The sequence below is a fragment of the Limulus polyphemus genome, unplaced genomic scaffold (assembly GCF_000517525.1).
Source record: "Limulus polyphemus unplaced genomic scaffold, Limulus_polyphemus-2.1.2 Scaffold6126, whole genome shotgun sequence".
Lineage (NCBI taxonomy): Eukaryota > Metazoa > Arthropoda > Merostomata > Xiphosura > Limulidae > Limulus > Limulus polyphemus.
This window is the reverse complement of record NW_013671736.1, coordinates 27,399-45,612: the sequence shown is the minus strand read 5'-3', so window position 1 is coordinate 45,612 and position 18,214 is coordinate 27,399. Positions and strand designations below refer to the sequence as shown.

The window sequence follows — 18,214 nt, the reverse complement described above, 5'->3', positions numbered from 1 at the left end:
ACTCCTGTAAGTCTTGGAAGAGTTCGAGAACCTTGTGCAAGCACTTGGATATTTTGCCCTCCGATGTACTGAATTTTTTCAGGGTCATTATAAGCAGTAAATGACCTCATCGAACCATTTTTAAAAGTAGAATAACCTTCACTGTTATCTGAATGTTGTAAAGTAATGTAATTTGTTTTAGTCTCTTGATGAACATTTGGAGCCAGATAACCAATACTGTCCACAGATGGAGTCTTTTTCTTCTTTTGTATGCCATTACCCTCCAGTAAACCACCAACACAGCTTGGACTCGTGAAAGGTGATTGAGGTAAATCTAAAGTCCTTAAACTTACTTGTTGTCGTAGAAAATATTTGTCTGTGTCCGAATTTCCAAAATGATCTCTCAATACACTGAAAGAAATATTTCTTTTGGTTCTCTCTTTTTCTTCTAAATAAAAATGCCCGCTTGGAGCCTCGTTGTTTTTTGCCAGGACCTTCTTAAAAGATTTTTGTTTTGTGTTTTTATGACTAGCATTATCATGTAATGGTGCTTTTTCTTTTAGCTTTTTTGATTTACACTTAAAAAAGGATTTGGGGCAACAGAAGAAGAAAACAGCAACCACCACAGCAGAAGTTGAAGTAGATACAGTTGTTGCTATAGCAACCTCGGTGACTGGAAAAATGTTCTCTTCTGGAGTGACCACTTCTTTACAAGTACTAGTTAGGATTTCTTTGTTTTCTTTGTACGAACTTTGGAACATTAACGGAAAGTCTACATCAGGAAATATCATCCCCGTTCCATCTACCAGTGTAGTATTTATTGCTTGTACACAAAGATCGTACCAGTTGAAGGAGTGAGATCTGAAATGGTGTATTCAAAACTTCGGTTGCTTTGAGCTTCATTCTCACTTACAGAGATTTCCGTCTCTGTTATATTAAAACTAGCAAACTTACGAATTTGTACAATCCATTTAAGAGAGTTGAAAGAACCTTTTTCGAGAGTGTTCTGAAGCAATACAGACCTTCTGATTCTCGGCAGTAACACTATGTCCCATTTTATGATTATTGACTTGGGGTAAATTATAATATCAGTAAGAATCGTTTTTGTTTTAAACTTCTGTTTAGTCTTAACGCTTTGTGTTTTTACTACACGTATAGTAGACGTTTGAGACACTATAACACTGGTTTGGATTGCTTGACACTTCTCTGGCTGTATGAAAAATCTAGCAAAGTTGGAAACAGAGATGCAGATTATGTAATAGGTATTGGGTTCGAGGTTATTTATTTCGCTTACGTAAGTGGTATACGCCCACGGTTTCGAGGAATTGGTGCTGTTGTTTGCAATATAAGACGTCTCAATCTCACTGTAATTAAGTGTCATTTTGTATCGACTGTCGATTGACTGTCTATAGAAAACCTTCCATTTTTTGTCATTCTTTTCGTTTACCTTTGCTCTCCATGACACTTTGACGGTGTTTGGAGTACTGGTTAAGGATAAGAGCTCGAAGTCTTCAAATTTCTCAGGTGTGTGAGAAACAGCTACCGTTTCATTTCTCTCACCACACAAGGTGGCATTTGTCAACTGTAGCAAAAATTGACCTTTCACATCTGATGGAGAATTGCAGGTGGGCAGGAAAATGACAGTTTTATTGCTGTCAACCCATTCCTGGAGCCAAAGAATGTCACAGTCACATCGAAGGGGATTTTCTGTAAACAAAAACAAAAAAAACAGAAATATAAAATTAGATAATAAAGATAGTTTGTAAATTATTTATCAGTTCGTTTTTTGTGTCCAGGTTATTTGATTTTACAACTGAAATTACAAAATTTAATTTATATTATTGTTTGTTTTTGAATTTCGCGCAAAGCTACACGAGGGCTATGTGCGCTAGCCGTCCCTAATTTAGCAGTGTAAGACTAGAGGGAAGGCAGCTAGTCATCACCACCCACCGCCAACTCTTGGGCTACTCTTTTACCAACGAATAGCGGGATTGACCGTCACATTATAACGCCCCCACGGCTGAAAGGGCGAGCATGTTTGGTGTGACGGGGATTCGAACCCGCGATCCCCAGATTGCGAGTCCAGCGCCCTAACCACCTGGCCATGCCGGGCATTTATATTATTCATGATAAGTTTTTGAAAACAATTTTTTTTTTTTTGTAAACAATTACTGTGGTCTATGAAATCATAGTTACATGGATCTTATAGCTTTACATTTTTAGAACAACAAAAGTCAACACTTAAAAAAATCCATAAGAACTTGTCACTAGTGGATCATTTAAAAGTTACAGTTTTTGTGAAGTATTTTACAAATCCTTTTTCATCTTACTCTTTTAAACCTTTTCTTCACTATTATGAGAGGTTATCATGCTACTTTCGATTAAGAGCTTATATAGGTAAAAATCAGGGTTCGATCACCGTGTTGGATATAGTTCAGTCAGCTAATTATGTAGTTTATGCTAATAATTTTTTATATTCCCGTAAACTCCCAGTGGAGCATAGGGCCGCAAGAACACCTCCCAACGGAAGTTGTTGTTGCAGTTTCTTGTAGCAGGTTGGTTTTTACGGGGTGGAGAAACAACCGAAAGTATTTATATTTTAAATATATTTTTTTTTGCATGTTTGCTGTTCCTAATTTTCTTTTAATATTTTTGTCTCTCGTTAAATTTATTGTAGAAAAATTATAATTTTTCAGACTTATAATAAATATATTAGAAATCGGCGAATTTGTGGATAAACGTTTGATAACATTTCACTGAAAACAAACTGTTTCAGTTTCAATAAATAAACAACTATTGATCTCACCGGTTTCATCTTGTACTTGAGTTTCACTGAAAACAAACTGTTTCAGTTTCAATAAATAAACAACTATTGATCCCACTGGTTTCATCACTGTTTCAATAAATAAACAACTATTGATCCCACTGGTTTCATCACTGTTTCAATAAATAAACAACTATTGATCTCACCGGTTTCATCACTGTTTCAATAAATAAATAACTATTGATCTCACCGGTTTCATCTTGTACTTGAGTTTCACTGAAAACAAACTGTTTCAGTTTCAATAAATAAACAACTATTGATCCCACCGGTTTCATCACTGTTTCAAGAAATAAATAACTATCGATCTTACCGGTTTCACCACTGTTTCAGTTTCAATAAATAAAGAACTATTGATTTCACCGGTTTCATCACTGTTTCAGTTTCAATAAATAAACAACTATCGATATTACCGGTTTCACCACTGTTTCAGTTTCAATAAATAAAGAACTATTGATCCCACCGGTTTCACCACTGTTTCAGTTTCAATAAATAAACAACTATTGATTTCACCGGTTTCATCTTGTACTTGAGTTAAACCTTTTTGCTTCTTTATTGCCCCTAGTGGCTCAGTGGTACGTCTGGAAGCTTATGACACCCGTGGTGGCTAGAGTACAGATAGCCCATTGTGTAGCTTTGCGCTTAACAAGAACCAAACCAAATTTTCTTATGTAAACTCTTTGATATTCAAATGTTGAGTAAATTGTGACCACAAAAATATACCCCATTTGTTTCATCTTACTGTTGCACCCAATTGGAATTTTGTGTTCGTGTACTCAGATCCTACTCCTGTGACGTCAAAGTGTCATGGCCTTCTTATACAGTTGTAAACAAGTTAATGAAAATGGTAATTATGCGATGAAGGTCCGTAACGAGGCCTTAAGGCAGGAGACCTTGGCCTACTCTAAATGGTATTAGCTTTCATCGGGCTAAGGATAGATTGTTTTTTGTAGCTTTCATTAAAATACATTTTTCAAAAAAAAAAAGTTTGAAACGTCGTCCATTTTTTTTATCACGAAATATCGTATACATAGAACGGGGTAAAACAATCTCGAGGGCGACTGCTCTTCACGAATAAGAAATGAATTGTTAATTCGCATATTATTTAACTTTACAAATCAGTATATATATGTGTATGGGTGATTAATAGTAACTTACCCTAAGTATTGTTTTGTTCTGTTTGTTATTAATCAGAAAACTACCCAATGGGCTATCTGTGCTCTGCCCACCGCGGGTATCGAAACTCGAATTTTAGTGTAAACTTATTACTGAGCTACCGCTGTGTGGGTGGGTGGGGGTATATAGAAACAATGTTTATTTTAAACTGTTGTACATTGAAATTAACCAATGAAATTTAAAATGATTATGAAAGGGCATATTGATGAGTGCTAGAAAAATGAAACTAACCATTAATATTACATTCTAGTACTGAATGGAATCTTCGGAACAAAATAGTTTTGTCTGACCTGGTATCTGGTATCTATCTCAAGATTGAGGATAAAATATCTGTTTCGCAGCTTTGACTGAATAATTTGTTGCAGTATGTGATATTAAAGGTGATTTATTCATGTTGGCTGTAGCGGCCCGGCATGGCCGAGCGGGTAGGTCGGCTTGAGTCGCAATCTAAGGGTCGCGGGCTCGAATCCCCATCACACCAAACATGCTCGCCCGTTTAGCCGTAGGGGGCGTTATAATGTGACAGCCAATCCCACTATTCATTGGTAAAAATAGTAGCCCAAGAGTTGGCGGTAGTAATAAACATTTAAACTATGTTTTGCGACAACAGGACGCGAACCATAAACCATCGAGTACCCGCATGTTGCCCACTAAGCCCCACCCAGTTCCACAGAAAGTGGCTAAGAATAATATTAATCTGCCTGTTATACGAAAGGTCTAAGCCTTCGATATTTTTTACTGAACAGGACCTATACGGTTTAGAGTAGCGGAATAGGCGGAGGGTGCTTCTGATTGATGTCCTCTCTCTCTCTCTGGCCTACAAATCTAAATTAGTGACGGCCATATATGAACCTTTGGAACTTCTCGCCTGACCGTTTAGCCTATGTGTTGAATAAAGCGCCGTTAGGGGGTTAAATATTTCCATTTTTAGATATTTTGGAATCATATAAGAATCAAAGTGGAAATAATGAGCTAACCCTAATCTGATCCTTTTTAACACAAACTAAATACCGAGTTAAAACGCTGAATTTACTACAATATAAAGTTTTGTTCATAAGAATGTTTCGGCTCACGGTAGATGGTGGTTTGGTTTGTTTGTTGTTAAGCAGAAAAACAGTGGGTCATATGTGCTGTGCCCATCACAGGTATCGAAACCCGATTTACAGCGTCGTAAGCCTGCAGATTCACCACTGAGCCACTGGTAGGAGTGAATAATGGCTTGAGATGTGTTGTTAAATAAATAAATATTTACAGTATTTAAATTAAAATTAACACTCTACTTTCGTGATTTTTTGGGAGCGCCTAAGTTTAATTTTTTATACTCAATTAAAAAACATAAAAAAGTTGTTATAACCAAAATACCAATAATATTATTTAACAAAACATGGATTACATTTAGAGCGTTCGACAACTGTGACCTTTTAACTCACACGTTTTTCTTTCTTTTATAACTGCTAGCAAAATATTGTTCGCAAAAATAAAAAAAAAGGGTTAAATAACTTAAAAATCCACTTTAGAAATAAGTTAGTTTCCCTTGTCCATAAGTGGGTCAGCGGTAAGTTTCCGGACTTACAGTGCTATGCTCCGAGTCTCGATTCCACATGGTGGAAGAGGGCAGACATACCATTACGTAGCTTTACGCTAAAACAAAAGAACAATCCGTTGTCTTTGATAAGTAGTGACTGTTTTACAATACTTTCGTAACTTTAGTAAATATTAGTTATTTTACAATGTTTTGTTCTGTAACTTTAGTAAATATTAGTTATTTTACAATGTTTTGTTCCGTAACTTTAGTAAATATTAGTTATTTCACAATGTTTTGTTCCGTAACTTTAGTACATATCAATTATTTTACAATGTTTTGTTCTGTAACTTTAGTAAATATCAATTATTTTACAATGTTTAATTCCGTAACTTTAGTAAATATTAGTTATTTTACAATGTTTTGTTCCGTAACTTTACTAAATATTAGTTATTTTACAATGTTTTGTTCCGTAACTTTAGTAAATATCAATTATTTTACAATGTTTTGTTTCGTAACTTTAGTAAATATTAATTATTTAAATATTATAATTAATTTACCCCCCGAATCTTAAACTTAAAAAGGTGCTGTTCAGCTTTCAAACAAATGCGTTCAATTTTCTAAATGTTTAATTGATCAACGATATTTAATAAAAATACGTTTACCTACATTTATAAACTTCATGAGTCCGGACAAATACATTTTTATTTTTAATTATAAGTAGTTGGAGATATTTTTTTAAGACGGGTTCGTTTTACGTTCTGGTATCCTAATCGAGAGAATTCGGAGGACATCAATATAATTTAATGATGTAATTATTTTTCACTTTATCCAATAATTCAAACCACGCAACATCATGTCAAGGACTAAAGTAAACGTTATTTGCTTTTTAATAGAATTCTCTTCATGGGGTAGGGGAGGGGGGTGTATAGAATTAGCAGCTAGAAGGTGTTACCACTGAAGTAACCATTTAAGGGTGAAAGTTCACTAATTAAGGATTCTAACATGTTGATAACTGAATGAGTGCACGTCTACACGTAATGGAGTGTTCATGACGTTGGATAAACTTGTTCATAGAGTTGGATAAGTTTGTTCATGAAGTTGGATAAGGTTGTTCATGGAGTTGGATAAGGTTGTTCATGGAGTTTGATAAGGTTGTTCATGGAGTTTGATAAATTTGTTCATGAAGCTGGATAAGGTTGTTCATGGTGTTGGATAAAGTTGTTCATGGAGTTGGATAAGGTTGTTCATGGAGTTTGATAAGGTTGTTCATGGAGTTTGATAAATTTGTTCATGAAGCTGGATAAGGTTGTTCATGGAGTTTGATAAGGTTGTTCATGGAGTTGGATAAGGTTGTTCATGGAGTTTGATAAGGTTGCTCATAGAGTTGGATAAGGTTGTTCATGAAATTTCATAATGTTGTTCATGGAGTTTGATAAGGTTGTTCATGAAGTTGGATAAGGTTGTTCATGGAGTTTGATAAGGTTGTTCATGGAGTTGGATAAGATTGTTCATGGAGTTGGATAAGGTTGTTTATGAAGCTAGATAACCATGTTCTTAAAGTTGGATAACCTTTCTATTAGAATTTTTTTCAAGGATCAAACAAGTGAAATAATTATTTCCTAAAATATGAAATATTCACGGTTTAATGTTTTTACATACGGATGTGGCAGATGGTACTACGATACACATTTTAAGATGTTATTGGTACGAAGTATTAGCTCAGTTTGTTTTGAGGCAGCTTATTGGTTTGTTTATTATCAATCAGTTTGTTTTGAGGCAGCTTATTGGTTTGTTTATTATCAATCAGTTTGTTTTGAGGCAGCTTATTGGTTTGTTTATTATCAATCAGTTTGTTTTGAGGCAGCTTATTGGTTTGTTTATTATCAATCAATTTGTTTTGAGGCAGCTTATTGGTTTATTTACTAACAACCAGTTTGTTTTGAGGCAGCTTATTGGTTTGTTTATTATCAGTCACAAAGCTACACAATAGGCTATCTGTGTTGTGTACACCAAGAGCATAAAACCCGATACTTAACGTTATAAGTCTTCAGACTTAGGATTAAAGGATAAAAATATAATGCTAACCTTGTTCTAACGAATAACAACAGAAATGATCTATGTTGTGATGCATTATTTTGAATAGAATTTTTATATAATTTCAATAAATGATCTAGCAATTTCAGTTCTTAATAAATCATGCTCTTTATCGTTCGATAAAGATGGTCTACAACAGGTTCCTTGATGGTATATTTGTATACTTTTGTTTATCATTTCCTTGTAGTCCACTTGACATTAAAGAACTAGTAACGTTAACAATAATTCGAAGGCTAAGCCTAATAAAGTGAATAAACTGTGTGTTATTTTCGTGTGATATACTTACCAGAAAGATCAAGCTCGTGAAGGCCAATGGGCAAAGAATAGAAACCCAAGCTTTGAATGAAGTTTGATCGTAAGTTCAATCTTCTGATTTTTGGTAACACACGAGTTGTCATTTTGGGCAGTTCGGACAATAAGTTGTTGCTTAGGTCAAGAGTTTTCAAATTTGGTAGCCTTCTTCGATACAATTGCAAGGGAAGCGTCGCTAATTTGTTTCCACTTAAATTCAAGACTTCAAGACTACTAGAAATGGGTTCGATGTTAAATTCTTCAAGGGTTAAGTTCTGGGCGAGTTGATAAAGATGGTCTACAACAGGTTCCTTGATGGTAATCCTCCGAACGTCCGGGACATAGTCACTGGATAAGCCAATCTGGTTGTAAGCCAAGTTAAGTTCCCGAAGGCCGAACATCCAGTGAAACTGTGGCCCAGGCCAAATAAAAACGATCTGATTATACTGCAAATTAAGAATCTCTAAGGAGAGCAGGGTGCTGAAGGCATACGGAATAGAATGGAGTTTATTATGTGAAAAATCCAGGTAACGTAGCTTGATCTGGAGATGAGCAAAAGCATCTGGATAGACGTACTCTAGTTGGCTGTGGACTAGGTGCACTCTTTCTAACGTTTCGTTAAACTTTGGAAAAACGTACGGTAGATAGGGTATTTCACAGTCTTTGATAGCAATGCTGCGAGGTTCGTGTGTTGTGTTGATGAACGCGGTTAAGATCTTGAAGGCATGAAGAACGTTATCGAGACTGGTGTCATGGCATTCTATGGTGACGTCCTCTCTGGTGAATCGACACCCCAGTGGAGAAGGCATAACAGGCTGTGACTCACCATCTTGTAGAGATCCCACCACCGCTACCATGGTGAGACTAATCGCGAGAATCAGGGGCGATGAAGGCCTAGGCCAAACTGTCATGATTGTGGGTCATTCAGAGGCCTGAAGCAAAAAACAAAAAGAGATGACATTTAATAAATTATAAAGAGATCTGATTTTCTTATTTATAAAAGACAACAGAAGCTTTTTTAAAACAATTTTCTTTTTAGAGTATAAAAGTAAGAATGAAAGTTTGGTGTAGTACCAGAAGAGGGTCATAACTAATACGTAAGCCAATTAGAATTCACGTATCTAACCATTAGCCAATACCAAACATTGTTTATCCAACCAGTAGCCAATACCAAACATTGTTACTATTTTATACGAAACATTATTCATCTAACCATTACCCAATACCAAACATTGTTTATCTAACCATCAGCCAATACCAAACATTGTTTATCTAACCACTAGCCAATACCAAACATTGTTTATCTAACCATCAGCCAATACCAAACATTGTTTATCTAACCAGTAGCCAATACCAAACATTGTTTATCTAACCATCAGCCAATACCAAACATTGTTTATCTAACCATTAGCCAATACCAAACATTGTTTATCTAACCATAGCCAATACCAAACATTGTTTATCTAACCAGTAGCCAATACCAAACATTGTTTATCTAACCATTAGCCAATACCAATCATTGTTACTATTTTATACGAAACATTATTCATCTAACCATTACCCAATACCAAACATTGTTTGTCTAACCAAACAAAACCAAACAAAATTAGTTTTCTAGTATTAGTATTGCACCCCAGTGACTCAGCAGAAGTCTTCACGACGCTAAAGTTCGTATTTCGATACCTGTGGTGGGCGGAGCACAGACAACCCACTTTGTAACTTTTTGATTAACAGCAACTAAACCAGACATCTGAATAGATTTTATTTTTTTCTACCATGCTACCCATGTTCTGTTTTCTTTTTTCTATTTGTAGTGAAAATGATCTAAATCCTCTGTCAATATTTATATAATTATCAGGAAAACTTATTCTGGAGTCTGTTATGGACAAGCTGTATTTATTAATTATTTTCATAACTGTAACCACAAAGAATTGGTTTGATGGTATCTTGAGCTGTGCCACTAATATACACGGGCCCGGCATGACCAGGTGGTTAGGGCGTTCGACTCGCAATCTGTGGGTCGCGGGTTCGAATCCCCATCACGACAAACATGCTCGCCCTTTTTAGTCGTGGGGGCGTTATAATGTGACGGTCAGTCCCATTATTCGTCGGTAAAAGAATAGCCTAAGAGTTGGCGGTGGGTGGTGATGACTAGCTGCCTTCCCTCTAGTCTTACACTGCTAAATTAGGGACGGCTGGTGCAGATAGCTCTCGTGTAGCTTTGCGCGAAATCCATAACAAACAAACAAACTAACTAATATACATACATATGATGAAATAGACGATCCGAAGCAAGGATTTTATCCTCATAAATCGGATATACGAAAATGTACCGTAAGAATTTTAAACTTTCTTTTATGATATTCCTAAAATTAGAGTCTCATGGGTTTGAGAAAATAAATAAAGCCCGTTTATTAACCGGTTTAGGATAAAAATATAGGTGGAGGGCGCTGAGTGAGATAACTAGACGTTGTCGTGCAAGAATAGTTTCAGGTTAATGTATTTTATTCCTGTATTCCTAATTTTAATACCTACTAGTCTCCTGTCTACGCAGAATGCCCTTATTATATGTGCGGATTGTACACTCTGTTTTGATTTTTTGTTTTCTTTGAGAAACATTAAGCTGTTCGGCGTTTTTGAGATAATCCACTCTCCTGGTCGTTAACAAAGAAACCGAGTTTACAGTTCTATGTTACCGTATAGTTTATAGCTTGTAATTATATTTGTACACACACGTATGTGCGCGCGAGACTATTCGTGGGAAAAGCTGAATCTCGAAGTGTGTATAACACGTGCGTCACCATATTTTTTAATGATGAAATTTAACATAGAATATTGTTATCTTAAAGGAAAAGAAAATGTCCCGTTGAAATTTTCAACCTAAGCCGCACCTTATATGTCTGGAGGCTAAGCAAACAGGTCAGAGAACCCTTAGAGTTCAGCTATACTCTGTCTAGATGTCCTTAACTTTAAACTACTGACCAAAGGGAGAATAGTCAGCCAGCAGCCCCCACTACTGTAATGTTTATGTTCGGGTCTTTGAGGAATAATGAGATTAATCACCTGTTTTATAATGCGCGCTAACAGGTGAAAGTGCGAAGCATGTTCTGCGGCATCACGTCTCGAACCTTGGACCATTCCATCCGTAGCCCCACTCTAACCGCTAGTTTACACCCGACTTATAAATTATAAATTGAGTTTATGGATATAGTTCGGTAATATTTAATATCGAAACCATTATTTTACAAAAGTCTATGTGCCTGCTCTGGAACGATTGTCACCAAATATGGCATGCACTCTTAGGTGTAGTCCGGGGAGTGACATAGAGGGGAGGGGAGTCGGCATTTAGATTTATCACCCCATATGTCAATCCCCGGAGTCCTTATTTCTTCCACGTGCACTGAAAGGGTACTCCAGCTAATATATATATAACGAGAGAGAGAGAGCAGCTTGTCATAATTATCATTTATTTAAATAATTAATAAACTAAAATAATTTATATCTTTTAAATAATTAGTTGGTTAAGAAACTTGAGTTGTATGATCTACACTGATAAAACCAACGTAACAAGTTATTGTGTTTTAAATCGCCCTCAGAAGGTGGTTTACTTAACTATTATTTTGACAGATTTTATTCAAGTGTTTTATACTATTTTAAACTAATTATTTTACTGAACTTCGTCTATGGATGTTGAATATGATACAATAACAGCAATACGTGGTAAAATAACACGGTGTAATCTATCTATGGATAATAGTGGCATAACATATTTATGTGAAACCATAGTTCAGTGTATTAATGTGAAACCATAGATCAGAGTATTCATGTGAAACCATATAGTTGAGTGTATTATTGTGAAACCATAATCCAATGTATTAATGTGAAACCATAGATCAGAGTATTCATGTGAAACCATATAGTTCAGTGTATTCATGTGAAACCATATAGTTCAGTATATTCATGTGAAATCATAGATCAGAGTATTCATGTGAAACCATATAGTTCAGTGTATTATTGTGAAACCATAATCCAATATATTAATGTGAAACCATAGATCAGAGTCTTGATGTGAAACCATATAGTTCAGTGTATTAATGTGAAACCATATAGTTCAGTGTATTAATGTGAAACCACATAGTTCAGTGTATTAATGTGAAATCATAGTTCAGAGTACTAATGTGAAACCATAGATCAGAGTATTAATGTGAAACCATAGAACAGAATATTGATGTGAAACCATAGATCAGAGTATTCATGTGAAACCATAGATCAGAGTATTCATGTGAAACCATAGAACAGAATATTGATGTGAAACCATAGATCAGAGTATTCATGTGAAACCATAGATCAGAGTATTCATGTGAAACCATATAGTTCAGTGTATTCATGTGAAATCATAGTTTAGTATATTCATGTGAAATCATATATTAGAATATTAATTTGAAACCATAGATCAGAATATTAATGTGAAACCGTATAGTAAACTGTATTCACGTGAAACCATACAGAAAAATGTATTCATTTGGTATCATAGTATAGCCCCTTAATGTAAAATAATAGTTACTATTGTACATGCTATGACTATTATTGATGCTATTATGAAAAACTTGTGATGATTTATGAACATAATAGTTACTCATGTAACTGGATTGTTTCATTTTTTTCACAGCGTATTTTATTTACTTTTTCCAAAGACTGAATATAAAAATATGTTAACCCTTTTCCTACTGAAGGTTTCATTTTTAGTATAACGCCAATTTGAGTTGATTTGAGCTAAATGTTTCAACTATTAAACATTTTTTATTTTGTTCATTGTATCGATTTCAGAAGTATAAAAATATTCACAAGCAAAGAAAAAAATGTAAACATATTTTCATGCATTAATATCAGTAGTAACGACGCTTTATGTAATCATATGTCTAATAGACACTACTTTTAAATTAGCGCGAATATGACTTTTTAACTGGTGTGTTAAGTATCAGTTTTCCCTTTTCCCTAAATTTGACTGATACACATTTTTGATTTTTTTTTCATAAAGCAAAAGAAGCCCTCCGATTGGTCAGCGGCGACCTTTAGGACTTCTAACACTAATATTATTGGCACAGACAGTCTATTGCGTAGCTATGCGTTTGTAAACAAACAAATGAATAAGGTAAAAAAGTCCAATCACAGTTAATACAGAGTCCAATGATACAGGTAAAGAAGACCAATCACAATTGATATACAGGCCACGTGGTATAAGTGAAGAAGACCAATCACACTTAATATAGAGTCCATATAATATAGGTGAAGAAGACCAATCACAATTAATATAGAGTCCAATGATACAGGTGAAGAAAACCAATCACAGTTAATATAGAGGTCACGTGGTATAGATGAAGTATACCAATCACAATTAATATAGAGTCCACATAATACAGGGGAAGAAGACCAATCACAATTGATATACAGTCCAAATGATACAGGTGAAGAAGACCATTCACAATTGATATACAGTCCAAATGATACAGGTGAAGAAGACCATTCACAATTGAGTTACAGTTCATATGATACAGGTAAAGAAGACCAATCACAGTTAATATAGAGTCCAATAATACAGTAAAGAAGACCAATCACAGTTAATATAGAGTCCAATGATACAGGTAAAGAAGACTAATCACAATTAATATAGAGTCCAATGATACAGGTAAAGAAGACCAATAACAGTTAACATAGAGTCCATATGATACAGGTGAAGAAGACCAATCACAGTTAATATAGAGTCCAATGATACAGGTAAAGAAGACCAATCACAATTAACATAGAGACCATATGATACAGGTAAAGAAGACCAATCACAATTAACATAGAGACCATATGATACAGGTAAAGAAGACCAATCACAATTAATATAGAGTCCAATGATACAGGTAAAGAAGACCAATCACAATTGTTATAGAGTCCAATAATACAGGTAAAGAAGACCAATCACAGTTCATATAGAGTCCAATGATACAGGTAAAGAAGACCAATCACAGTTAACATAGAGACCATATGATACAGGTAAAGAAGACCAATCACAATTAATATAGAGTCCAATAATACAGGTAAAGAAGAGTAATCACAATTGAGTTAGAGTTCATTTAAATACGATATTCAAGCTAATCTCTAATCGGTTTATTTTTGTTTAGTTTTTTCGTAGCGACAGATCGTTTTTACCAATCTATTAACAACTGAAAGTTTGTTCCGAATAATTAAGCTATACCTATTATCTATTAATATGAATAATTAATGTTCATATTGAATTTGAACCTTCTTATCTCGTAGTTTTTAACTTAAAAACAAAGTTCAGTAAACCTACGACACAGCAATCCATTGTACGTTCTTCTGATAACTTTCGGAAGTTCGAACAGATTAAATGACAAAGATCACATCGACTGTATTTCATTTGGATTACATACCTTTGATGTCACAACAATGACGTAGAAGGATACATGGTCGAAAAGCATTGTTTGTTTGTTAGTTTATCCGCATCGAAGTACGTATGCTAGCACGTTTTTTTTTGGGGGGGGGGGAGTGAGGGAGAGAACTTAGTGCTGATACAATAAAAACATCACTCACGAATCTTGCGTAATCACCTAAATTTTAATCTCCATCCAACCGATTTTATGGGCATACTTTCTAAGTCCAGTTTGTACAGTGTTTCTGTTCACACTTTGCTGGAAATAAGCTATAACTAGTTAGTGGTGTTAATCCTAACCTGAACCTAAGTTTTGCACAACCCACTATTCAGACCAGCTGCACCTGGGTGAAACGAACAATTTTAGCTCACGTTCTATTGCAGCACGTGGTTGAATGAAGTATTCTCATTGGCCGGCACCTTTACTTAACCCTCGATAGAATGTTTCAAAGATGGAATTCTGATTAGGGAGACCAGTTCGGCGGCTTTAAAACTGGGTCACCTGTAGACTTTTTTATTTGTATATAAATCATTTAAGTATTCTGAGCGCAGCACGCAAGGCGTGTGTGATGCAAATAAAGTACCATTACAAGCTGAAATTCATTGATGTTCATATAGAAATTACTTTTATAAAATTTACAAGTAAAGGACGAACATTCCGAGAAACCTAGAACACTAATAGTAAAATACCTGATAGAACATCGTATTCTGTAATGTATATAATAGCTAAAAGGACGAACATTCTGAGAAACCTAGAACATTTATACTAAGGTACCTGATAGAACATCGTATTCTGTAATGTATATAATAGCTAAAAGGACGAACATTCTGAGAAACCTAGAACATTTATACTAAGGTACCTGATAGAACATCGTATTCTGTAATGTATATAATAGCTAGGACTTTGAAATCACCAAATGAACATTCTTAGACTGTACTTAATGAGACAGTAACAGTTCCACTGTATTAGACTGTACTAGGACAACTTTTGGGTGTTCCAGACGTCTAGTTTTCTTTTCAGTTTCAGTTTAGGGTATTCCAGATTTTCCGTTTATTTTGGATTTCCGTCATCTTATAAAAGAATAGCCCAAACATTTTTATATTTATAATTGCAAAGGCAGTAAGCAGATAAAAACGTAATATTTCCAACCAAAAGTAAACAAAAGCCTAAAATAGTAAAGGCAGTAAACACAACAATAGCATTATTTTATTAGAAGTTACAGCTTTTACAATAAGGAAGATTATTTTTTAGAAGAGGTATATTGTTTCGATCATTGGTGCGTTTTAACGGATTTTTACCAACTGCCTCTACTCTTACGAATGGTAAATATTCTATTTTTTGAACAAGAAACGTCCACAAACTAATTATTAGAAGAAATTAAATACCTAGGAAGTTTTAATTAAAGAAAAATAACATCATAAGTCATTACAGTTGCTAAAAGTATTTGATAACAAATATTTTTCACTCTTACAAAACATATTTCAAAGTAGCTCCAACTTGTACTACGCTTTTTGGGATTTTTGAAATACGTAATAATATGTTGATTTTTAATAATCAATGTAAGAATAACCAATAATACTCTTTTTTTTTATTTTCTCTACGGTAATAACAACAACGACTGGTCAGTAGCTTACACATTTGATTCCTGTAATGTTCTCACGTGGCCTTGTGTTTAGGGCACTCGAATCGTAATCTGTGGGTCGCAGGTTCGAATTCCGTCACCGAACACTCTGGCCCTTTACACTGTGAGGACGTTATAAAGTAACAGTCAGTTCCATTATTAATTGGTAAAGAGTAGCCCAAGAGTTGGCGGTGGGTGGTGATGAATAGCTGCCTTCCATCTAGTTTATCACTTCAAAATTAGGGACGGCCACCGCAGGTAGTCCATTAGCAGCTTTGTGCGAAATTCCAAAACAAACAAACAAACATTCCTGGAGTAGACTTCTCTAGATGAGTGGCGGCCATATTGTGTCAACCTACAGAAGGTACTAGAAAGCAAACATTACCAACACTTCTACGTTTAGTAACCGAAGCTTGCTTCTTTAACAAATGTTGCATAACTGCTGGATTTAGGGAATTTTTTATATTAAGACTGAAAAACTTGAAATTTGGTAAACCGTACGCTAATATAACCTATAATGTAACAATGGCGATACAGATATAATTACCAATAGACGGCGCCACAGGCAAATATTAACAGGATTAGTTTAGAAAAGATGAGACAGTATAATATGACAAGTTATATAGGAATCGATAATGACTGTTATGAGAAATTCTTATTTTGCCCGTCAGGTGGAATCACAGAACAATACGATTTAAGCAACTTAAGTTTTTTTCTTGCAGCCTCTTATACATTGGCACTGGTTATGAATACCTGTATATATATAAATAATGATCATAATTACTATTAGGGCAATAAATCTAGTTTTAACAACGGTTAAAAGTTAAAATAGAAAACTATGCATTTTTATGAACCGAAGTACGAAAATTTTAGTCTGTTGGTAAACAATAAAAACATATTTACTAGGCCTACTTTGAAAACAAATGTTTGTTTGGTGATTAGTATACATACTTTCGTACATCAATGAACTTTTAATAAGTTATTAAATTAAACAAAGTTGTGCAGGAACTCGGGTTAATCATTGCTGTTATTAACAATTCCACTTCAGTATAAGTTTTATAGTTCAGATTAGCAACCAGGGTCTTGATTGTACTGCGACTAGAAGAATTAATGAGTTACTTTAAAACAGTAACATGGAAGAGTTTGGGCACAATACATCACAATAACTTTAGATAGTTTGAGTTCACTGAAATATTTGTCTGGTAACGAATTATTTAAACTGTGGTCTCACAGTCTTATTTAGTAAAGATAAAAACTTCTAGTAAGTTCCACTTTGTTAACGTGTAGAATATATTGTTTACAGATGTTTCACGCTGTTAACTTTTATTGTGTAATATATAATATTTACAGACGTTCTACTCTGTTAACGTTTACTGTGTAGGAAAAATTTTTCACAGAAGTTCTAGTCTGTTAATTTTTATTGTTTAGGATATATTGTTCACAGTGGTTCTACTCTGTTAACTTTTACCTTGTCTCGGTATATCTTCACGGACATTCTGCTCTGTTAGCCTATACTGAGTGAGATGTATTGTTCTACTCTGTTTATTTTAACAATGTGAGTTGAATTCTTCACAGACAGTTTTCTCTGTTAGCCCTTACTATCTGAAACATATTTTTCATGACGCTGTAAGATTTCCTTAAGACACAAACACACTCACACACACACACACATACAGTACATTGCCCCCACACTTGATTATTAAGTTTACGTTCTTACCATCTACGGTAGGGAATATGAAAGCTTCGCGCATCTTATCACGCCAAACATTTAGTTCCCACGCGCAGTGTTGAAAAATGTGCTCGTGAATAGACTTTTTTTGATGCTTGATCAAAGCTTTATATCAATGGCGTAATTGATTTTAGGCTTAACGGTTGCTTATCACTCACTTCTCCAGTCTTTCTAATTGATTATATCTGACAGATGATTTTTGTTTTCGCATGTAAGATATATCTGTATGCTTGAATGTGGTAATTTTAGAATAATTTATACTGCACGCTCTTAGAAAAAGACCTTTACAGACATCTTAATAAAAAAAGAACTGCAAGAATATTCTATAAATAACACAGGCCTGCGATGGTTTTATTGTTAACACAGGCCTGCGATGGTTTTATTGCTAATACAGGCCTGCGATGGTTTTATTGTTAACACAGGCCTGCAATGGTTTTATTGCTAACACAGACCTGCGATGGTTTTATTGCTAACACAGACCTGCGATGGTTTTATTGTTAACATATGCCTGCGATGGTTTTATTGCTAACACAGACCT

The 18,214-nt window shown here is 34.7% G+C and overlaps 1 protein-coding gene across 1 annotated transcript; it reads right to left on the bottom strand.

The window, feature by feature from the left end:
* Window positions 1-789: 789 nt before the first annotated feature.
* LOC111089397 (leucine-rich repeat-containing protein 4B-like) lies at window positions 790-14,617 on the bottom strand. The gene is made up of 3 exons (XM_022401828.1): window positions 14,327-14,617; window positions 7,882-8,818; window positions 790-1,686 (listed from the first exon to the last, which is right to left on the bottom strand). The coding sequence occupies exons 2-3, from the start codon at window positions 8,795-8,797 to the stop codon at window positions 797-799; spliced, it is 1,806 nt and encodes a 601-aa protein (XP_022257536.1). The 5' UTR covers window positions 8,798-8,818; window positions 14,327-14,617; the 3' UTR covers window positions 790-796.
* Between the last annotated feature and the right edge of the window lie 3,597 nt (window positions 14,618-18,214).